At 26.5% G+C, this 22,833-nt stretch overlaps 5 protein-coding genes and 1 long non-coding RNA gene across 6 annotated transcripts in view; 2 read left to right on the top strand and 4 right to left on the bottom strand.

Moving 5' to 3' along the window:
- Positions 1–790: 790 nt before the first annotated feature.
- On the bottom strand, positions 791–1,965 carry LOC134834909 (uncharacterized). The gene is made up of 2 exons (XM_063849715.1): positions 1,734–1,965; positions 791–1,675 (listed from the first exon to the last, which is right to left on the bottom strand). The coding sequence occupies exons 1-2, from the start codon at positions 1,809–1,811 to the stop codon at positions 983–985; spliced, it is 771 nt and encodes a 256-aa protein (XP_063705785.1). The 5' UTR covers positions 1,812–1,965; the 3' UTR covers positions 791–982.
- Positions 1,966–3,230: 1,265 nt separating this feature from the next.
- On the bottom strand, positions 3,231–4,486 carry LOC134833460 (large ribosomal subunit protein uL30). The gene is made up of 3 exons (XM_063847777.1): positions 4,370–4,486; positions 3,858–4,163; positions 3,231–3,797 (listed from the first exon to the last, which is right to left on the bottom strand). The coding sequence occupies exons 1-3, from the start codon at positions 4,372–4,374 to the stop codon at positions 3,338–3,340; spliced, it is 771 nt and encodes a 256-aa protein (XP_063703847.1). The 5' UTR covers positions 4,375–4,486; the 3' UTR covers positions 3,231–3,337.
- Positions 4,487–6,122: 1,636 nt separating this feature from the next.
- Positions 6,123–7,686, bottom strand: LOC134833647 (phosphoglycerate mutase 1-like). Its single transcript, XM_063848046.1, has 3 exons — positions 7,419–7,686; positions 7,136–7,356; positions 6,123–7,078 (listed from the first exon to the last, which is right to left on the bottom strand). Exon 3 carries the CDS (start codon positions 7,068–7,070, stop codon positions 6,312–6,314), a length of 759 nt encoding a protein of 252 aa, XP_063704116.1. The 5' UTR covers positions 7,071–7,078; positions 7,136–7,356; positions 7,419–7,686; the 3' UTR covers positions 6,123–6,311.
- Positions 7,687–9,437: 1,751 nt separating this feature from the next.
- Positions 9,438–10,685, top strand: LOC134836189 (large ribosomal subunit protein eL19). Its single transcript, XM_063851461.1, has 2 exons — positions 9,438–9,574; positions 9,972–10,685. Exons 1-2 carry the CDS (start codon positions 9,570–9,572, stop codon positions 10,591–10,593), a joined length of 627 nt encoding a protein of 208 aa, XP_063707531.1. The 5' UTR covers positions 9,438–9,569; the 3' UTR covers positions 10,594–10,685.
- A 1,857-nt stretch (positions 10,686–12,542) lies between these two features.
- Positions 12,543–13,201, bottom strand: LOC134834964 (uncharacterized). The gene is made up of 3 exons (XR_010162189.1): positions 13,085–13,201; positions 12,895–13,023; positions 12,543–12,710 (listed from the first exon to the last, which is right to left on the bottom strand). It is a non-coding gene; the product is annotated as an uncharacterized LOC134834964 (long non-coding RNA).
- Positions 13,202–13,353: 152 nt separating this feature from the next.
- LOC134834134 (TOX high mobility group box family member 3-like) overlaps positions 13,354–22,833 on the top strand; it is a 30,997-nt gene continuing 21,517 nt past the window's right edge. The window contains exon 1 of the mRNA XM_063848695.1: positions 13,354–13,493. The gene's annotated coding sequence lies outside the window, so the exon portion shown is untranslated. The remainder of the gene's footprint in view (positions 13,494–22,833) is intronic.

Genomic DNA, 22,833 nt, shown 5'->3' with positions numbered 1-22,833 from the left:
AATAAAGAAGATAAAAAAAAAATTATATCTAAATAATACTTCAGTCGTTAAAATTTTATCCGAAGTTAACTAAAAATTACTGTTTAGTTTTGATTTTCATAATTTTTTTTTTTTTGATATTTTAGTTTTCGGGTTAAAAATAATTTTTCACAAATTTGAAAATTTTCTATAATTCCTGAAAATTTTCACAAAATTTATAGAATCACGAGAGTAAAATAAAAATTTAAGGTGAAAAAATTTAAAAAACTAGGTATAAAATTTTATTATTTTTTTTTTTTGCTCCATTAAACATTTGAAAACCACAAAAAAAATATTTTTCGATGAAAATATTTTGAATATTGCGTTTAAAAAATTAAAATCAGTTTCCGTAAATAAAAAACTAAATATTTTTGAATTTTTTTTTACGTTTTTAGACTTGAACGTTGATTGTTGACGTTAACTAATTTTACTTAATTTTACTCAAAAGTGGAGAAAAATCAAGCAAAATCTCCCAAAATAAAAATTTTTGAAAAATTTTTAAATTAAAATTTTTGAACCTAAGAATTATTTTACATTTCAATAGAAAACGTCCTATTAAAGCCAGTTTCTTTTGTTTTTTGTATAATTTTATCGACAACAGAAATTTTTCAATTCAAAAATTAAAAAACAAATGTCAAAAATATTTCCATTTTTAATTTAATATTTATTTTTTCCTCTGAATTTTTTCGACAAAATCGGATCGACAAAACCAAATAAAACGCCCTGTATGAATTTTTAACTTTCCTTTATCGATTTTTATTTATCTCCAATAATTCTGTTTTTTTTTTTAATATTTTTTTTATTTATTTATAAGCGTAATTAACAAAAATACACAAATTCCTATAATTTTAATACGTAAAAATACTAGGTAATTGTCATGTATAAAGCTACATCATCATAAATTTAAGTAAATTTCTACCATATGACACTCCTATCTAGGCACAATATGGTCAAATGCACTTTTTCAAAACACACAATCACTACAATCGCATTCCCCACAACATTCCCCACAACATTCTCCGCAGCAATCTCCACAGCCTTCGCCACAATCACAATCATTACCACCACCGCCGCCCGTTTCAACATTACTTCCAGGATCGCCGTCGCAGCAACAACAACAAGAACATCCATTACTGTGCAACGGTGGCGTTTGCCAGCAAAGCCAACAACAAAACGGATCGGAAATTGGATCAGGATGTCTCGTTTGCGGCGGAATTGTTTCAACTTGACTCATCACGCCATTTTCGTATCTCGTGGTTTCACGAATTTCCGTACTTGGCAGTGTACTTTTTGCGTTTTGTTCGTTCTTGAGTTGCAAATACTGCTTCACAAAGTCAAAAATCTTCAGAAAACTCTCAAAATTTGTGCATTTTTGGTCCTCGGCGACTTCCAAGGCAATTTTAGCGCTAAAAACTGTGGCGTCTGGAGCAATAACGGCTTCTTCGAGCAATTTTTGATCCGCATCGGACAAATCTTTGAAGAGTTGGAGGCCATTTATGCGAATTTCTTTCCAATCGTTCGTTTGAAAGGTCCGGGAAATGTTTGCATCGGCGGTTGATTGTGTTTCAGGGAATAACGACGAGTACGAAGGAGGATTGTCGTTACTTATGGTATTTGATGAATTTGTTACTTCGGGAATTTCTTGGTTTGTGCCCAACTGAAAGTATAAATTACGTTGAGATATTTCTTTAAATCTAGAAAAAAAAATTAATTACTCTGAGGATGGCTCTTTCAATGGAAGGAACTAGTCCACCGGAATTACTTGAAGTCGGTTGTTGCGTTATTGGTTCCATTTTTTCTTCAGGTCTGAAAAAGGGATGGAAATTCCACTCCGCGATACGTATTTTTCACTTAAATCCTCGAATGAAGAGCGGAATAGAAAAAGTGATTCAAACACTAAATTTGTTGTTGTTCCCTCTCATTCTTTCATTCAAGCTATTTCACATTGTTGCTCATTCATGAATTATTTAGGCCGATACAAACATTTAATGTGTTTTCGTTTTTATAGATTTTTTAAATGTTTCCTATAAAAAAAATTGTTTTAATTATTTTTTAATTTTTAATTAAAAATTTTCGAAAAAAAATTATTTTAATTTAATTTAAGTAATTATTTTTAATGTTATTTAGTTTTAAAATTTAAAATTAAATTAATTAATTATTTTATTTTTTTTGCACTTTCTTCATTTCAGAACTTCAAAATGAAAAAAAATTGTAAAAATAAAATAAATTTTTCACTAGTTAAATTTTTTTGATTAACACATCCATTAATTAAATACATTGAATTTAGAAAATCGCAATTTAAAAAAAATTTAAATAAATAAATTTAATCATCAAATTTTTTTTTTTAATTTTTTGGTTTCCAATAATGACAAGATTAAGGCAAAGCAGAAAAATCGTTATTTTTTTATTAATTTATTTTTTGTTAAAAAATAGGTTAGAAGATTACCAATTTTTTCTAAAGGGATAAGTATCATCCTTGTTTTACTTTTCAAAAAAAAATTCACCTAAAATCTAAAATTTATAATAAAGTAAATCAAAATTTCTGATTAAAAAAAAAATTATGAAAAAATATCAAAATAAATTTTAACTTTGTCCTTAGAACTAAATATAGAAAATAAAAAAGAAAATTTGTTAAAATTTCTAAGGATTCTACAAAAATTTTGGAATTAATTTTAATATTTGAAACGAAGCTCTAAGAATTTCCATACTTTTTAATAAATATTTTTTTACCTAATTTTGTGATTTTTAAACAGAACATTTGCTATTTAAAAGGTCTAGGTTGTTGTAGTTTTATAAGAAAATTTCAATATTATCCAGAGATGAAAAAAATTAATTTTTTCCTAGGAACCAAACTCATTTCCCAAAATTATATTTACCCCAAATTAATGAAAAAAATCTAAATTAGGACAATTATTTACATTTTTAAGTAATTCTTCAAATTTTAATTTCTTAAAAATAAAAAATACCCATTTTCTCTAAAAAATTTAAAATTTCTTAATGATTTTTGTAAATTTCCCGAGAACTAGGTTCCCGCACTTTTTCCATGACCGATATTTCCCGAACATTTTTAAATTTCAGATACTCACTATTTGATATTTCTTTTAAAAATTTGATAAAAAGTGGAAATCGAAAAAAAATTTAATTTTAACCTTTGTACTTGAATTAGCATAGAAAATTTCTCCAAAACATGTTTTCTGAAGCCTAATTCACTAAAAAATACTTTAATTTTAGGTTTTTAATTTTTTTTGTTTTATTTTCAATAAGCTTGCGTTGGATAGTCTGACTACCACCTTGCGATGGTACAAAAAATTACAAAATTTTAGATCATTCTTTGTACAAGCTCGTTGATCTTGTCCTCTCGGTTACCGAAATCACCGCCTTCGACGTAGTGGTTATTCTTTTTGCGCCAGCCACCGTTGGGTGTGTTGAGTTTGAAGGGCCAGAGGAAGTTGTTGACCTTTCTGAAGACGCGTCCCACGGTGAAGATTTGGTAGACGAGGTCCTCGACGCATTGGATGCGGTATCCGGCACGCAATTTACGCTCGATGACAAAGTTGTCGGTGATGGGGATACGTTGGCCGGCATGCTTGACGAATCCGCGCTTGTAGATCAATTGCTTGACGGTCTTCAAAGAGGGATAGCCCCAGGTAATGTATGGCTCGGCAATGCGCAACATGTTGATGGTGGCCTTGTTCAATTTGACGAAGACACCGTTGTTGATTTGCTTCAAGCGGAACAATTGCAAGACCTTGCGGACTTTGGGGGCGACCTTGTTGATACTGAAAATCGAAAAAAAAAATAAAATTTTGAATTTTAAAGGGAAAAAATTCAAAACTCACCCACGAATACGCATGACGAAGGCGAGTTTTGGCTCGGCAGCAACAACAATCTTGCCTTCCTTCTTGGCAGTGCGATATTGCTCAACGACTTCGCGTTCCTTGGCCAAATAACGTTTGGCGTAGGTCTCGGCGCGCTTCAAGTTTTGTTGACGACGAAGAGCAATGGTGGCGGACTTTCTTTGAGTACGCTTGAGCTTCAATACGCGACTGCTCAACTTTTGCTTTTGTGCCTTCAATTTGGATTCGGGCACAGCGGGCAACTTCTTACCCTTGGGAGCCGCTTTGGGCGCTGCAGTTTTTGTTACACTGAAACGAGACAAAAAGGATTTTTGTGAAAATCATGTTAAAACATTGTGCACGAATTGTGTGCTCGTTGTACGTCTTTTTGACAAATTGTCGTACAATGCACGTGGCTATGTCGTAAATAAATGTTAATTTTGCTGTTTTTCCACAATTTTTGCGTGCCGCGACGTATCACAATTGCACAATCGGCGCATCTTGTTGCTAATTACCTCATTTTTGATTAGTTTTGTGCGGAAATGCACTTCAAATCTGCAAATAATTGCTCTTGAAAATAAAAAGCAAGACGGTTCTTGCGTTTCAAGATGGAAAAGAAGGAGCAATTCCGAAGCGATGCGGGAGCACTCTTTTTCACTTGCTCCAAAATGAGGCAAGGAAGTACTTTTGGAGTGGTGCCTGAATTATTTACCGTACCGAAAGAAATTTTAAGAGAAATTAAAAATTTAATTTCTTAAAAAAAATGAAAATTTATTTAAGGCCGCTCCAATTTTTTTTTTGAACTTTTTGTCCCATGCCCCATTTCAAAAGCCGAAAATCCAATGGGGCAAAATAAAAAAAAGTTTAAAATTTCATCAAAATTGGCCGTTTTTTGGTCTTTTTTCATATTTTTTCAAATAATTTTCCAAAATTTTTTAATTTTTAAGAATTTTTGTATTTAAAATCGTATTTTAACATGAATTTTCTTATTTGAATTTTTTTTAAAAAAATTATTTTTAAATTTTTTTTGACAGTTTTTTTTACGAATGTTTTTTTTGTTAAATTTTTAACTTGAAATACTCTGAGATGAATTTTAAATTATCAAATATCAATAAAATCAACTAAAATATTGATTAATGACAAAAAACTGTTAAAATTTTGTCATTTTGTATGAAAAAGTATTTCAAATTTTTTTTTTTTTATTTTGTCCCCCCCATTTTGAAAAAAAGTTATTGGGACAAAAAGTTCGAAATAAATTTGGAGCGGCCTAATTAGATTTTAATAAAATAATTTTTCTTTTCGATTTGTTTTTTTACAAATTTTTTTTTTCCTGAAATATGTTTAAAATTTTGACAAAAATTGAAAAAAAATCAGTTTAATAGAGTAAATTATTCAATTTTTGATCAATTTTTGTGATTTTTCAAGATATTTCCGAAAAATGTTAAAAAATTTTAATTTTTGTATTGAAAGTTGTTAAAATATTTTTTCTAAAATAATTAAATTAATTAAAATTGCTCAGGTCTCTTAATTTTGTCATCAAAAATTTTTGACTGTTATTATTATGAATTGTTTTTAAAATTTTTAACTTGAAATGTTCTTAAATTTATTTTAATTTAAGTTTTAAATTTTATTCAAATGATAATCTCTGAAAATAAATTTTAAAAAATAAAATAAAATAATTTTTCTTCTAAAATTTTTTCTTACAAAATTTTTATTTTTTTATTTTATTTTATTAAAATTTTTAATGCGATTAAAAATCCAAATTATAAATTTATTAAATTTTTGAATTGAATTATTTAAATTTTTGAATATAATTAATTATATTCGAACATTTCGAAAATAGATTCAAAAAAATTGAAATAAATAAATTTAACCTCCTCAACAATTTAACTATTAAAAAAAATATTTAAAAAATTTCATTCAAGCTTAGCTATTTATTTTTTTATTTATATTTTAATAAATAAATAGAAATAAAATAGAATATTTTATTTTTAATATTATTTTAAAATTTAAATTTATTAATTTTAACGGATTTTTTTTTATTTTCAATTTTTGTCAAACTATTATTTATTAATATTATTATTATTATTTTTTATTTAAAATTTAATTTAATCCTCATTTTTTAAAAAATAAATTAAATTTTTAATTTAAATTACTTATTAATTAATTAAATTAATAAATAAATTAATCAAATAAAATTTTTATTTATTTTACTTTTTTGGACTAAAGGAAAAGAAAACGTCATATAATAAAAAAAGGTCATTTTAAATAAGAAACAAATTTTTATTCAATATTTATACTCAATATTCCTCAAAATATCGATAGAAATTGTGTGAAAAATTCACATAAACATTTAGGTAGGTAGGTGGTTGAGTTGGGAAATTCTTTAATTTTTTTTCCGGAAATACACAGAATTACAGAACTAACTTAAAATGAGGTAAATTGTTGCTTCACGATTCACTTTCCAATTGACGCAACTTTTTCCATGGCACTCAGAACAAATTCCTTATCTGCCAAAAACTTGATATCTCCCACCAACTTGAAATTCTCATCCAACTCAATGACAAACGGAATACTATTCGGCATATTGAACTTCATGACTTCCTCATCAGTCATCCCTTTGACGTGTTTCACAAGCCCACGAAGACTTGTCCCGTGCGCCACAATCAACACTCGTTTCCCAGTCCTCACTTGCTCCTTAATGACTTCCTCGTAGAACGGCACCACTCGTTTCATCGTCGTCTCAAGCGTTTCGGCATTCGGAAAGTCTTCGTTGCAGATTTTCTTGAATTTCGGATTCCCACGAATTTGCTCGTAATACGGATTGAGCGGCGTAATGTCAGGTGGCGGCACATTAAAGCTTCGACGCCAAATTTGAACTTGTTCCTCGCCATAAACTTCGGCCATTTCGCGTTTATTGAAGCCCGTCAAGGCGCCGTAATGCCGTTCGTTGAGACGCCAATCCATGACAACCGGGATTTTTTCGAGCGACAATTCGCGTAATACTATTTCCAACGTTTGATGCGCCCGTTTGAGGCATGACGTGAAGGCGATGTCAAATTGCAAGTTTTCTTTGCGCAAAGCAGCTGCCGAAATTTCACTGGCATCGTAAAAGCCGGATTCGGACAAATTGACATCGTGCCAGCCGCAGAAGAGATTCGCCTTGTTCCATTCGCTCTCGCCGTGACGCAGACAAACAATGCTGTATTTTGCCATTTTTCGCGCTGAAAGAGAATTTTTTTATCATTTGGTTCACTTTGTATTTATATGGGGATACTGACCTTTGTGAAGGTGAGTGATAAAAAATCGAAATCTATTCCGACAGAAAATTCTTTGGACGTAAATTTTACTTCATAAATGTGTAATACTATTTTTTCTTGTCTAAAGTCTTGTCTGCTTCCTAATCCTCCTTATCGCTTATTTACCTATTAGATTAAAATTTCTGTTGTAATTCACTGCCTGCTACGTTTGTTTACCCACTGGTTTGCTTTGTTTTTTTTATCTACGGAGCAGAAAAAAAAATCTCTCAGACTAAAAATAAAATTTTTGATAAACAATTCTCACCTCAGTTTCTCAGTTGAAGCTATTTTTATAATTTAGACAACAACACCTTGGTTTTTTCTAATACTATCTGGATATTTTTTTTTGTACTTTGCTTAATTCAATTACGTTCTTTTTCGTTGATTTCTTTGAGTTTATTCGATGCAATCCATCGCTGGCTTGTGGAGCACAAGAAGGTTCTCAGTTGGAGCCACAATTTTTTGAGCAAACGATGATTTTTCCATGATTTATCTAAGCGTTGTTAGAATTTTTTTCTCTATGCGTTTGAATCTGTCTCGGCACGAACACGGGAGTGTAAACAAATGTCAGCTGTTTTTGAATTACATTTTTGACCGTTAAAATATTTATTTTTAATTTTTTTTTTATTTTTTTTTTGATTTTACCTAATGTTTTTCGAGTGGAAAATATGATTTTCAAATTTTATTTTATTGTAAAAAAGAAGAAAGAAAACTAAAACTTTAAAAAAGTAAAATTTAGTGGAATTATTAATGAAATCGACGAAAAAATTAAAATAAAATTTAATAACGGGTTGAAAAAAAACTTTGATTTTTCCCAAAATTTTTCATAAGGCGCCATCCATTTACGGCGTCGGAAGTTTAAGGGGGAGTGGGGGTCCATGAATTTCCGATGGATTTCAACGTAGGGGAAAGGGGGGTAAATTTCAATGTAAATTTCAACGATATGAAAACTTTTCGTTTTAAATTAATCAAAATAATTTAACAAAGTATTTAATACTTTGTAAGCTTTTTTTTCAAAATTTTTCACGAATTTCTATTGAAATTTGAAAAAATGAGGAATTTCGATCTTGGAGCCCTTTACATTCGTTTATTCTGCCGGCAAAGGAATTACATCCTTTGGAATATTTGGAACAATTTTTAGTTAAATAAAGGAAATTTATTTTTAAAAAAATCATTGAATCAAAAAAAATCAATTTATTTTTTTCAACAAAGCATTTTTTTCGCGATCCATCAAATTTAAATTTCATCCCATGTTTGGTTCTTAGATGTCTGTATAACTCTTTTCGTTCTTTACAATCGAAGTTAAAGTCGTCCACGAGAAAACAAACACGATCATTTAATTTTCCAATTGGAAGGACCTCAGAAGGACGACCAAAACCTTGTTCTGCCGGTTACAATTAGGATTGTTGTTGTTGTTGGGAAGCGGCTGATGTTGATGGCTGTTAGAGGCTGTATTGTGTAGATGTTGAAGAGTTTGATGTTGGCCCATTGGTTAGATGTTGGATACAGCCCATTGGGTTGCTATTGTCCTGTATTAAATGGGACTTCGTAATGGTGTGTGGGTAGGCGTCGTTTTTGCATCCATTCCCGCCAAAATGTTTTCAAAGCCTTCTCTTAAATATTCTTTTTCCTCCCTTGACGATATCGATCGAAAATGGCACGAAAACATGTGCATTTTATGAGCTTTCATTGAAATTTGAACTGATAATAAAAATGTCCTTTTCAGTGAGAGGGAGGTGTAATGTTAAAAACACGTCGTAAATTAGGGGGGGTTGTTGGATTTCGAAAGTTTACGATTATAGGGGGGGTGGGGGTCAAAAAATGCCCTATTTTAGCCGACGCCGTAAATGGATGGTGCCATAAAATGATTCTAAAAGACTTTAAATCGTTAAAAAATTATTTGCGCAAAAACTCATTTTTGATGGATTTCAAAGCTAAAATTGAATAAATATTCATCCTAAAGATGATTTCCATCAAAATCTCCTTGATTTTTAAAGAAATTTAAAACAAAATTTATGACCGATTATTTCCATAATTCCAGAAAATTTCCATGCATATCTGTTCGTTTTTTGATGAAATAAAAAATAAAAATTTTTTCATATTTTTCGTATAAGTTTCAACCAAATTTCATACAATTTCAAGGCTAAAAATTACTTTTTATTTACTCTTAGGCTCAAAGAGTTACAAATTCTGACTTGAAAAAGTAAAAAATGTTCACCCTAAAACAAAACGAGACACCCTACATTCAACCCACTGCACAAAGATGAAAAATTTAAAAATGCACTGGGCTCGCTGTCAAATCCGCTTGAATTAGCGGAAGGCAAAATCCTTTTCTTTTCGGTCTTCGCTACTGCGAGTTAGTTCCGAACAATTTTAAACAAATTTTGTGATTTTCTGATCATCTAGACTCATAAAAATGAGGTAAAAAGTGCCTTTGGGCGGCTCTGGTGCCATTTACGACGAAAATCCATGCGGAAAAACAGTGAAAATGTGCGAAAAAGTGTCCAAAGTGAAATTGCGAGCAGACATGACATCGTGCCTTTTAATTTGCAATTTTTCCGGTGTTTACATGCGTTTTGGGATGAAATATTGCGAAATAACGCCAAATATCGGACGAAAGTGCACAATTATTATGAATTGTGTTAAGATGAGTGGAGTGTTTTGGAGTAATTTCACAATAAATATGGCCACGTGCAAGTTCGCTGGTATTTGGCTTGTTTGTGTATGTGTATGGGCAAGTGTGTGGTTAGGTTTTGTGTCACTGTTTTTCCTCAGTATCAAATTTTCTGTCAGGTTCTAATGATTTTTTTCGTTGCAGTTCCCTGAAATTACAAAAGAGGTTAGCAGCCTCGGTAATGCGATGCGGCAAAAAGAAGGTCTGGTTGGATCCCAATGAAATCAACGAGATTGGCAACACAAACAGCCGACAAAACATCCGCAAGTTGATCAAGGACGGTTTGATCATCAAGAAGCCCGTCGTTGTCCATTCGCGCTACCGCGTCCGCAAAGCCACCGAAGCACGTCGCAAGGGTCGTCATTGCGGCTATGGCAAACGCAAGGGTACCGCGAACGCCCGTATGCCCGTCAAGATGTTGTGGATCAACCGGATGCGCGTTTTGCGTCGCTTGTTGAAGAAATACCGCGAAGCCAAGAAGATCGACCGGCACTTGTACCACGACTTGTACATGAAGGTCAAGGGTAATGTCTTCAAGAACAAGCGCGTCTTGATGGAACACATTCACAAGCGTAAGGCAGAGAAGGCCCGTACCAAGATGCTTAACGACCAAGCTGAGGCCCGAAGAACGCGTGTCCGTGAAGCCCGTAAGCGCCGCGAAGAACGAATTGCCACAAAGAAGCAGGAATTGTTGGCCATCATCGCCAAGGAGGAAGAGGCTATTGCTCAGACCCAACAAGCAACCACGGCACCATCAAAGAAGTAAAGTTATTTCTCTAACACAACAACAACAACATACAGAAATTTTTCAAAAACGATAATAAAACTGCGAGAATCAGTTTACAAATCAGCATTTTATTTTGTTTGTTTTTCATTCTTTCATCCCAATTTTTAGAACTTTTATTTTCTTCAAGAAAATTTCATGAATCACTTGCAAAGTTAAATTTTGAATCCACTTTTGGTCCCCAAAAAATGTCTATAAGGCTTTAAAGTTGCGAATTTGCTCTAAAATTAATTAATTTAGAGACTCAGAGGCTTAAATTTGATTCTCATTTTTTTTTTTCATAAAATTTTGAACCGAAAAATTGAGAATCTAACATTTCTAATCTATTTTACATAAGACACTAAAGTACATAAAAACTTTATTTTAAATTTTTTAACCAGATTTGTTTTTTTTTTCATTATCTGAAGGACCAGATGGAATTACGAATAACTAAAGATAACGATTAATTAAAAAATACTTGAAAAAAAAAATAATTTTTTAAAAAAATCAATTTTATGATTAATTCTAAAAGTATTTTTAAGTATTTTTGGCAAAATATTTTCAAAAAATTAACAAAAATTTTTGATCTAATTTTAAGATTAGCAAAATTATTGTTATTTTAAAATTTAAAATAATGAATACCTAACAAAATGGAGAGAATAATAGAATAATGATAATGGTTTTGAAATATTTTTACCTTCAAAACATACGAAAAATGACTAAAAATCATCAAAAATTGATTGAAATCTATAAATTTTGTTATATTTTGCAATTTTTAAATAGAATTTTTCACAGTAAAATTAAAAAAATTTTTAGTTTGGAATTTGCCAAAAAATTTTAGATTTCAAAAAAGTCGTTAGAAATTTTTTTAAAAATTTTTAAATTTTTTTTTTTTTAGAAAATGGTCCAATTGTTAAATTCTAAATTGCCAAAAAACACATATTGAATATTTTAACTCTGTAATTTTTATGGTGAAAAAGATGCAAAAATCATTAAAAATTTTGAATTTTTTCCATTATCATTATTCATTACTCCCACCTCCTTACATTTTTAAGGTCCAAAATAATGTGAAACATTTGTTGGAATTGCACTTGCCTAAATATTTTAAATATTTCCAAAATGACACACTTATTTAATTTTTTTCACAACTTTTTTGAGGTTTTTGAACGTTAAACGTTGATTATTCACATTATTTAATTAAGAATTAAAAATTTTTTCTCATTAAAGTTTTTTTTCATTATTTTATTTTTAAAATAACTCAAAATTCCACAAAATGAAAATTGAAGAAAAAAAATTATTTTCTTACGAGATTAAAAAAATTTTCAGCTTAATTAGAAAATGTGTTAATTAAACAAAATTATTCTATGTTTAATATATTTTTAATGTAAATTTGCTATTTTTATCGTTTTTAATCAAAAAGTACTAAAAAATGTCAAAAATTTTCCTTTTTTTCTAATTATTTTTACTTTTCCTCCTGAATTTTTTCGGCAAAATCGGAGGGGCTGACATAAAGAGAAATAATTAAATTTAATGGGTTTTTTTTTAAATGGTAGTACATATTGGAATTATCAACTTATTTCATTCTTTGAAGTAGCCTCAATCATGAAATCTATCTCCGAGAACCTTCAGACTTTTTTGTTATTAAAAATTTTAATTTAAATGATCATAATTAACAAGAAAAATTCCTAAATTTTACTTTAAAAATTTAATTGGGACAGGTTAGGATTGAAATGGAACGTAAAAATTCATCATTTAAAAAAAATATATAGATAAAAAATTGATAAGTTTAACGAAAAAAGTTCAAAAATCAGTAAAAAATTTGTTTGATAAAAGAAAAAATTCTTAATTTTGATTACTTTTGAGAAATAAAAACATTTTCTACTTTTAAACATTTGTTCTAAAAACACAGACCAGCAGAATTTCGATAAAAAAACGAAGATAAAAACAACAAATCCAATTGAACGAACTTTTATTGTGTATTTTGTTTACATTTTTGAATGATCTAGAAATCTGCTTAAAATTTATTCTTCCTTTTTGTTCCACTTCTTGATGTTAAGCATGACCCAGACAGGGTAGGAGATGCATGCAGAGAACATGAAGATACCATATCCGACAGTTTCCTACAAAGAAAAAAACAACAACATTAGCGGTAGTGAAAAATTCACCTGTAAAGTTACGTAATGTAAGAAAATGTCACTTTTTTGTAATTTTTCATTGTTTTCTCAAGCCGATTTCAATCTTGGGAGTTAGTTTTAGTCTTTTTTGAGCTTTACCAATGATTTTTTACAAGTTTTAAATACTTACAGCTGTGGTAAGGGGGTTCAATGGTGGTCCAGCGGTAACACTGATATTGCGGACCGCCGATTTTGGGGCAGCTTTGACTACAGCGCGAGAAATTCCAGCCAACATGTTGGTTTTTGGATTGTTTGTTTTCTGTAAAATAAAAATTTACTCAAATTTCCTGGAAAAAATCGTGAAAAATATGAAAATTTACCTTTTTTCTTTAAACTTGAAGGTCTTTTGCGACTTGATTATTTGATGTGACATAAAATTTGTTCTGCTTTCCGCCGCATATCCGGTTTTGGCGACAACCAGGATGTGGACCTGGTGCCTGCTGCGCCATCTGACGACTTATCACTTTCAGCCGACCCAAAATTAGTTCCAATTCTTGCCGCACATCCGCTTTGGTGGCGACAAACAGGATGTGGACCTGTCAAATTTGCTGTCATTAATGTCACTTGGACCAAAACAAAAAATTAAATTTAACAATTTTCACTTTTTTTACAAGATTTTCCATGGAAAATAGTGCAATAATTGCATCCAGAAGACCTTCAGTGCTTTGGCAATAAGTGCATTGTGAAGAAAAGACTGCATAGATAGGCAATTCTCATCAATTTTAAAAGGTAAGTGATGCACTTTTTTCATGTTACGGCTTTCTTTTGTGGATGAGAACTCGTCGTTGATGCAAATTTATCTATTTAATGAAATCTTAATCGAAAATAATTGATTCCGGTGTGTGGTTTTCATTGAACATGGTGGGTTTTGTGGTAAGAACTTGTTGCGTGTTCTCGAGAAGATAAGATACTTCATGTGTATTAATCCCTTGCTAAGAATTGAAATTTCTTGCAAGTATTGTTTCATAAAACAAAAGATTTTAATATAAAGTCGAGTCAAAGAGAAAATCAATTCTTATTTATACATAAAGACCGGTATTGATGATATTTAAAAACCTAAAATTAAACTTTAAGAGACCAGAATATCAAAAAATATAATCTATTGTTGATGATTTGTTTATAATTTAATTGATACTTTTAATTTTTCTCATTTTTAATGAATTAATTTCTTTCAATGAAAAAAAATTGAAAAATAAAAAATTTTGTTTTTTGGGTTCCATTAGATCTGATCTAAATCTATAAAATTTAACGAAAGACTTTCAAACCAAGTTGAATTTTTTTAAATTTTTAATTTGGATTAATATTTAAGATTAACAAAATTCACTAAAAATTACTAAAATTACTCAAAAATTTTTACAAAAAAAAAAAATTTTTATTGATTTTTTTCAAATGATGGAAGATTTCTAAAATCCGTCCATGTTTTCTGAGTTCATTCAGAGTTCATTCTATAACTGGATTGTAATTTTTTTGTGGACTGATTTTAAATATAAAATTGTTTTAGTGGTAGATTTTGAACAGTTTTGGGTTTTTTTTGACGATTTTTTTTGCACACAATATAAGCTTCAATTTTACAAGCCTCAATAAACAAAATCTGTAAAAAAAAAATGTAAATGTTAGCCAACGAGTTATTACTCTTCACATATTTAACATATTTGAGCAAAAATAAATACTTATGCTTTAAGATATAAAAATAATAAATTGAAATTTAAAAAAAAAAATAAAAAAAAATCGGCAAAAACTTTAAAATTATTCTAAAAATGATAATGTTAAATAAATTTATTTAATTTATTAATTTTAATATATTCTAATTTAATTTATTTTTTTTAATATATTTTAATATAAAATGATATAAAGTTATATTAAATTAAATAAAATTCTTTAAAATTAATTAAAATTCCTTTTAGTAAAATTCTTTTATTATGTAAAATATTAATTAATTTTTGAAAATAAGGCTTTTTAATAAAAAATTGTAAAAATCAAAATTAAATAAAAAATATTTTAACAATTTGTCGAATATTCTAAAAATTTTTAATACGATAAAATATATTTTTTTAAAACTTTTTTTACACCAAATTAGTCAATTTTATATTAATTTTATAATTATTTGTTAAATATTTCATACATCAACACATATTTCAGCAAATATTCCATTCGTCCTTGGTTATCTTGTTCAAAGACCTTCAAAACCCTTGTAATAATATCAACAACAATGATTTTCTCAACATATGCCAAACTCACATAATTCACGTCCACAATAGAGGACATTGATCCCTTTCAAAAATTAATTTTCATCCCTAAAATTCAAAACATTTCCTTTAATTTTCCCACTCCCTCTCGTCGAACATTTTCCAAACATCACTTTAAAAGTAATTTGGTTTTGAATTTTTCATTATGTACAATTTCTTATACATACACACGCGTGCGTTCGTAGAAAATACCGAACGGAACGAAATAAAGTTAAACAGAACAACGTCATAATTAAATAGAATAAATATTTAATATTAATCATGTAATAATAAAATGAAAAAAGTTTTCTCTTTTCTTCTTTTTTTTTCATAATTATTATTATTAATCATAATTTTTGTAAAATCTCGCAAGCGGATGTAAATGTAAAAATTTTACAAGACAAAAAAAAAGTTCAAGAGCGACGTGTGTTCTTAATTTTTTTTGCCAACTTTACCAACGAATACTTGCTAACTAAATCGATATGAACCAAAAAAAAAAATTATATTAAAAATTGTTATATTTTTGTTCTATTTATATTAAATATTTTTTTTTCTCAACTTTTTATTGTATTGCATTTATTATTATTTGTTATTAAAAAATTCCTCAAATTTTTTTCGCTCTACAACGACGATGAGGAGGAAAATTCGCTGTGTATAATTTTTTTTGTGTGTGTGATCAGCGAGTAATGGCATGTGTGTACAAGATACTCCTTGTTTTCCGTTACTTATGCATGATCTTTTCTGGTTCATTTTTATTTTTTATTTAATATTTTATTTTTTCTTCGTTTCATTTCCTATTTTTTAAAAGATGAAGCAAAATTGAGGGTTGAGGTGAAGGCATTTGAATTTGCGGGAAATGTTAAAATAAAAGTGATAAATTTTTTTAAATAATTTTTTTATACTTATTTTTTGTTTATATTTTTATCGAATATTTCTTAAAATCTTATTTTTTCGGTTCGTTATTTAAAAAAAATTATAAAAAAAAATTATTTTTATTTTATTTAAAATTTTTTAAGAAAGAAAGATTTTTCCTTTTTTTATTTATATTTTTTTTAATAACAAAAAGATTTTTATTTTTTTTTATTTTTAAATTTCTATTTCTAAACCAGTAATAAAATATTATCAATCAAAAATTAATAATTTAAACAATTAAAAAATAATAAAATTTAGAAATGAAAAAATCGAAAATGAAAAAAAAACTTGTCTTAACTTTTTTTTTAGTTTGGAATTTTTTTTTTTTAATTAAATAAATAAAAAAATGAATATTTTTAAATATAAAATAAAAATTAAATTAAAAATAATAAATAAAATGGTTTATTATTATTTATTATTAAATTTTTGTATTTTTTATAATTTAGTATTTTTTTTTTAACTTGAATTTAAAAATTTGAATATTTTTTTAAAATTAATTTTATGAAAATATTAAAAATGTTTTGAAAATCTATTAATAATAAAATAAGAAAATATTTAATTTAATATTTTCCGAAATATTTAAAAAAAACAAAGTTTTTTTTATAGCAAATTGTACAAGTTTAAATTAAATAAAAAAATATTAAAAATTAAAGTTTGTTAAAATTTTTATTTATTTAAGTAGGAAATTCAATAAAATAATTTTTTAAATAAATTAAACACTTAAAAAAATAAAATTACCACATAAAAATTTCTTTTAAGCAAATTATAAAAAAAATATGATTAATTATTAAAAAAATATAAATTTATCGATATAAATTTCACATTTCCCGCCAAATTTTCAGAGAAAAGTTATTTTTATTTTACTTTATAGATTTAACGAAAAATCCTTGAATGGAAAAAATTAACATAAAAAAATTATTCCAAAAAAAAAAAATTCTCTTGAAGTATTATGAAGTTATCGCGAGTTATGTGTGTGTGTGTATTTGTTTCTATCACATGTATGAATATATCGGGAAAATCTGCTAGCTCATTCAAGTACTACATGCCGTTCAAAAAGAACTTTTTTTAGAGGAAAATTATATTCGATGTGAATGCGGGTAATTTAAAAGATATATTGGTATGTTATATGTGCGCGTGTGTGTATGTTTTGTGGAATTATTTTATCATTCCTATTTCTCATCTACATGTGTTTATGTTGTTTGGCTTAATAGAATATAGCGACGAGGATGGCGGTGGAGGCAGCGGGAGGAAAAACTCTAAAAAAAAAGAGGAAAGAGGGTGGGGCACAGTGTTCCATGAGAAGGCCCCAAAATAATACATTTCAATAATAAAACGCGAAAGCAATGCAATGATGATGATAAAAAGCTTTAATTGATTTGCTATGCGCGTGCGTTAAAACTTTTTCTTTAAAATTTTAAAGTAACTTTTATATTTTCTCAGTTTAATTTTTTTTTCTTCTTTCTCCTTCTCTCGAAAAAATTTTTATCTTCCATCGACTTTTTCACATAAATTTTTTTTTCAACACACACACACACATAATAACTCTAATTTAACTATGTGATGTGATGAGACGAGTTGTGTATGTTGAACATCTCTTATATTACAATTAAATGAACGTGATGTATGAGCTTGTAATTAGTAAATTCATTTAAGTTTATTTTATCTCCGGCGTGTGTGTTTGCGCCTCGTTTTTTTATTTTTTTTATTTTATTTTCTCCCCATATGCTTATTAACACATCATATACACACTTTTTAAAAATCATACTAATTAAAGTGTCTCTGAACATTTTCATTGAAAAACAAAATTTTTGAAAAAGTCACAGGTCAAGTGCTTTTTTTTTATAAAAATACACTTTAAAAGTTAATTTAACGAAGACTTTTTAATATTTTTTATCCTTTAGAATTTTATTTTGTCCGAGCCGTGAGAGAGATAGAGAGAAAATGGAAAGAATAAAAGTTAATTTGGTTTTCATTTTTATTTTATTTCATTATTATTGTTGTTGTAAATGAAAGGATTATGATAATTATACATTTATTACGCAAGCTTAAACTGCTATAAAATAGATAATAAAACGAGATTAAATTACTTGTGTCTTGTGTTCAAATTTCGGGCAATGTGGGAGGAGAAAGAGATAGAAAAGAGATGAAAAGCTTTAAATTTTATTGCTTTTCTGCGAAAAGGCTGTCAAAGAAGAAGGAAAAACTTAAATCATTTAAGGCACAGAAGATTTTCCTTCGTAGCGCGCGCAACTTTTTAATTTTAATTTTCTCTTTTTTTTTTAATTTTTTTTCGTGTTTATTAAAGTGAAAACAAAAAATAATAAAAATAATTGCGAAAAAATAGAAACATCAGAGTGAGCTATATTCATCGGTATACAATCACAAAAAAAATAAAAAATAAATAAAAGCAAAAGTATTAAAGCTTTTTCCTCTTACATTCACTCTTTTGCTACAGAGACTATTATCGCGCGGCGTTTTGCTACCTAGAACCAAACAAACTACAAAAATATTCCTTTTTGAACGTTCAGTTTTGGACGAAAAAAAAATATATATTTATATAAAGAGTACAAAAAAAAATCTCTGGAAAAAATTGCAATAAATATTCATGCATCGTAAATTAAATTTTTTTATATATGAATTATTGCCTCATCTCCCGAGCTAGCTGGTAGAGCTCTAGCGAATGCATGGCGAATGAACGAGCGTTTCATATCATCATTGGTATATATATGCAAATATTTTTCTCTTATAGACTCTTCGTTTCATCGTTTCGTTGCAAAACTCGCGAGATTTTTTTCCTGTGTTGTGAAGGTTTTTTTTTCCTCGTTGACTCGGAGGGAGCAGGAATAATGTTTTAGCTAAAATCAGTGCTAATGTCATTGAGGATGAGACAATTTAAAATTATGTTTTACTATACAATTTTTATTTTTAATTATTTTTGCTGAAATTTCCATTTTCACGACGGTCCTGGAAATTTTTAATCATATTTGCAACAAAGAAATATCTGAAAAAATTATTTATTACATTTTTTTTTGGTACAAAAGTTTTTCTTTACAAGAATATTAAAACAAGATAAAATATTCGACTTTTAGTACAAATCTTGAGGAAAAAAACAAAAAAAAAATGATTTTAAAAAATATTTTTTATTATTTTTTAAAAAGTTTTTTACCTTCGAGATCATGAAGTTATTAATAAAGAAAAGGACGAAAAATTAAAAAAAATATATATTAAAAGTTAAAATTAATTAAATAAAAATATATGTAAATATAATATAAAATTAATTAAATTGAAATTAAAATTTACTTGAAAAATTTGCAATTTTAATATTTTTAAGTATTAAATATGTAATTTTTTTATAGTTTTTTTTTTTTATTTTCAGAAATAATTTTTGTAATTAAAACTAAAATTAATTTTAACTAAAATCAATAATTAATGAATTATCCAAAAAGAAATTAAAATACTTTAAAAAATAAATTTAATTTAATATATTTTATTCAATTTTTAAAATATTTTAAATATAAAATTTATCTTAATGAAAAAAAAAAATTAAAAAAAAAAAAAAAATTACAAAAAAAATTAAGAAGATGTTGAACATTCTGACAATTCTAAACTTTTTTTTTTTTATTTTTAGATTTTTATTTTTTTTTAATTTAATTTTTTAATTATTTTTTTTAATAATTTTTTTTTTTTTTAAATTTAATATTTAATTTTTTTTAAATTAAAAAAAAAAAAATATATATTTTAAAGTATTTTTATTTTCAGTATTTTTTTGTCATAAAAAAATTATTTTAATTAAAAAACTTTTTTTATACTTTTTAAATATTTTTTTTTTTAATTTGCTTGGCACATTTATTAAAAAATTTTAAATTTTTTATTTTTTTCTAAACTTTTAATTTTTAATTATTTTTTTTTAATTAAATAATTTATTAATTAAATTATTTAAATATTAGATATTTTAATTTTTTTACTTTTGTTAAAATTAATTCTAGAAATTCAAAATTGAATAAAACAAGGAAAATTAATTATCTTTTTGAATTAATTTTTAGAAAAAAAAAATTAAAAAATAACAAAATAACCTAATAAAAAATAAATAAAAATAGAACTTGAAAATTATTTCATTTTTGCTTCTGCCTTAATGTCATATTTTTTTTTGTTTTTCCAACCTACATACATGAGTGTCGCGAACATGATGTCGTTAATGCCCAAATTTACATATTTAGTCGCTCGCATCCATCATTTTATTCCCAGAAAAAATGAGAGAGAGATTGAAATCGATATGTAATTAGACGAAAATGAAAAAAGTTGGAAACAAAATAAGAAATTAAATACACATAAAATAATAAACTTAAATCCTATAATAATAAAACTTAAGCAGTTGATTATGAAACTCGCATACACTTTTTTTTTGTATTTGCTGATAAAATTGAATTTAAAGTACTTTCTTATGTGTGGCCCTTTTTTAATTAGAAAACAAATTAAATTACACAAATTTAATTAAATGTTATAGTAGATAATTAAAAAAGTTTTTCTCCTTTTTATAATAACACACACACACACACACACAAAAACAGTCATACGACGACAACATGTACACTGAGATTGTGTAAGAATATAAATATATATATTGAAAAACTTGGCCTATGTTCCTTCTTCTAGTTTTTCATTCATCGCAATGTTTAGCTACTGTATCTCTGTTTATTCGCGCGCGCTCCACATCACAACGAACGATACAATTTTATAAATTATATGCAGAAGTTCTCTATCTTAGCTTGTGTCTATATTTATTTAGTCAAATTTATCTATGTGGAAGATAAAATAATATAATAACAATAAAAAAAATAAATATATAACGAAAGAGGAGCAATAAAAAAATTAAATGGAGCTCAAGTTCAAACTTTTAATTGAACAAAGATATTCTCGTTACTTGCATGCAGCAGCATTTTGTTTTAGGGAGTGTTTCATTTCCATTCATAGATCAAAAGTTTTCGACAAAGTTTATTTTTTTTTTAAAAACGCACAATGCGATAATTAAACATACAAACAAAATATTTGAGAAAAGACAACAATGACCTCTGCCTCAAACAAACAAATATTTTGAATCAACAGGTTTTTTTCGAAACTCTTTCTTCATTTCTTTTAACGCCGAACACGCACACAAGACATCAACAACAAGAAATAAGTACGCTTTTAATGGAAGAAGACGATGGTGAAGGAGAAGAATAAAAAGGGAAAACGCTTTCTTGCTATTATATCACAATATTTTTTTTTTAGATCATTATTGTTTATGCTTTTTTTTGCATTGGATGGTCTGGTCAGGGATATTTTGAAGGAAATTTTTATATTTTTTGTTGAAATATTTACTAAAAATTTTGTTTTTTTAATAAAAAATATTTGTTTTAGTAAAAACAAATTAAAAAAATTATAAATAAATAAAATAAATTTCATAAATAATTTTAAAAATAATAAATTTTTATTATTTATGATTTTAATTATTTTTTTTTAAAGTAAAATTAAAAAAAATAATTTTAATTAATTAATTAATTAATTTAATTTAAGAATTTTAATATTTTTTTTATCTTAATTGAAAAAAAATTATCTTTTATTTTATATCTATATTTATCTTAATTATTTCTAATTAAATTATGATAATCTTTTCAAAAACAAAAATTTGAACTCATATAAAATTAACTTTTACCTCTCAAAATGTTAATTAAGTTTAAAAAATGATTCTTTATTTTAAAAATACTTTCTATAAAACTAAAACACAAGAAAATATTTTAAAAAAAATATTTTGATAAATTTTTTGAAATTTAAAATTAAAAAAATATATTTATTTAAATATTGTGTATTAAAAAAATTAAAAAAAAAATCATGAAAAACTCTAAAAAATAAATTATAAAAAATAAACAAAAAAAAATAACAAAATAAATAAAAAATAAAGTATGAAGTAAGCCCCAAGTTTTATATTTTTTGAATTATAAAAAATTAATTTAAAGTTATTTTTTTTTAAATAACACAAATTTGAAATTAATTAAATTTAATTAACTAATTAATTAATTAATCAATTAATAAAAATTTAAAACTTTATTTTAAATAATTAATGCAAATAAATGACTTATTGAAAAAATTTTCATTTAAAACAAAAAATAATAATGAAGTTAAATCTTCAAGAGTTAAAATTTTTTTAAATAAAAAAATTAAATTTAAAAATTATAATAAAATTTGATTGTTCCTAATTTTAAAATTAATGAATTTAAAATTATTTTTAAATTAATTTAAAAATTAAATGCCAATTAAATGAATAAATTTTAAAAATATTTAAAAAAAAATTAATATTAAATTAAAAATATATAAAATTTTATAATTTAATCGACACTTTAAAATTGCGTCTTAAAAATGTCGATCGCATAAAATCCCAAAAACATCAATTTGCTATAAAAATCCCATCATCTCATCCCTGACATTCATTCGTGCACAAATATCTCAAATTAAATTAGAAAAAAGTCTCTTCTTTACACACACAAGTCTTTTTATTTTTTTTTAATATGATGATGATTTAATAAAATTAGAAGAAAAAAGACAACGTCAACTAAGCGTTGATCTTCTTGCTGCTAAATGCAAAAATCCTTATCAATATTTATCCTGCATCCGTTTTAAGAAAGGATTCTGCAAACGCAACATCAACAAGAAGAAGACAAACGAGAATAATTGTATTTAAAGTTCTTTTATAGGAATGTTTATGTTGTTACTCCTTCGTGTGTGTTTATGTGTATTTTTTCTACAAAAGAGCATTTGAATTATTTTTTAATTTATTTCAGGCTCTTTTTCATATTTTTTTTTTATTTTCTTGTTGTGCATGTATTCAACATGATTTACATGCGATACAATCAGAATTTTTCTTCCTCGTATTTTCCATGTATACAAATATTTAATAT

Source organism: Culicoides brevitarsis, chromosome 3, assembly GCF_036172545.1.
Source record: "Culicoides brevitarsis isolate CSIRO-B50_1 chromosome 3, AGI_CSIRO_Cbre_v1, whole genome shotgun sequence".
NCBI classification, from domain to species: Eukaryota; Metazoa; Arthropoda; class Insecta; order Diptera; family Ceratopogonidae; genus Culicoides; species Culicoides brevitarsis.
Note: the sequence above shows the minus strand (reverse complement) of the source record. Positions and strands in the feature narration are given on the sequence as shown.

Bases quoted from the DNA above. Each gene is read 5' to 3' on its own strand.
- LOC134834909 (XM_063849715.1), bottom strand. From the start codon at position 1,811: ATGGAACCAATAACGCAACAACCGACTTCAAGTAATTCCGGTGGACTA. The intron at 1,676-1,733 runs GTAATTAATTTT...TTATACTTTCAG, and splicing joins TTGAAAGAGCCATCCTCAGA to TTGGGCACAAACCAAGAAAT.
- LOC134833460 (XM_063847777.1), bottom strand. The intron at 3,798-3,857 runs GTGAGTTTTGAA...TTCGATTTTCAG, and splicing joins TTCGTCATGCGTATTCGTGG to TATCAACAAGGTCGCCCCCA.
- LOC134833647 (XM_063848046.1), bottom strand. From the start codon at position 7,070: ATGGCAAAATACAGCATTGTTTGTCTGCGTCACGGCGAGAGCGAATGG.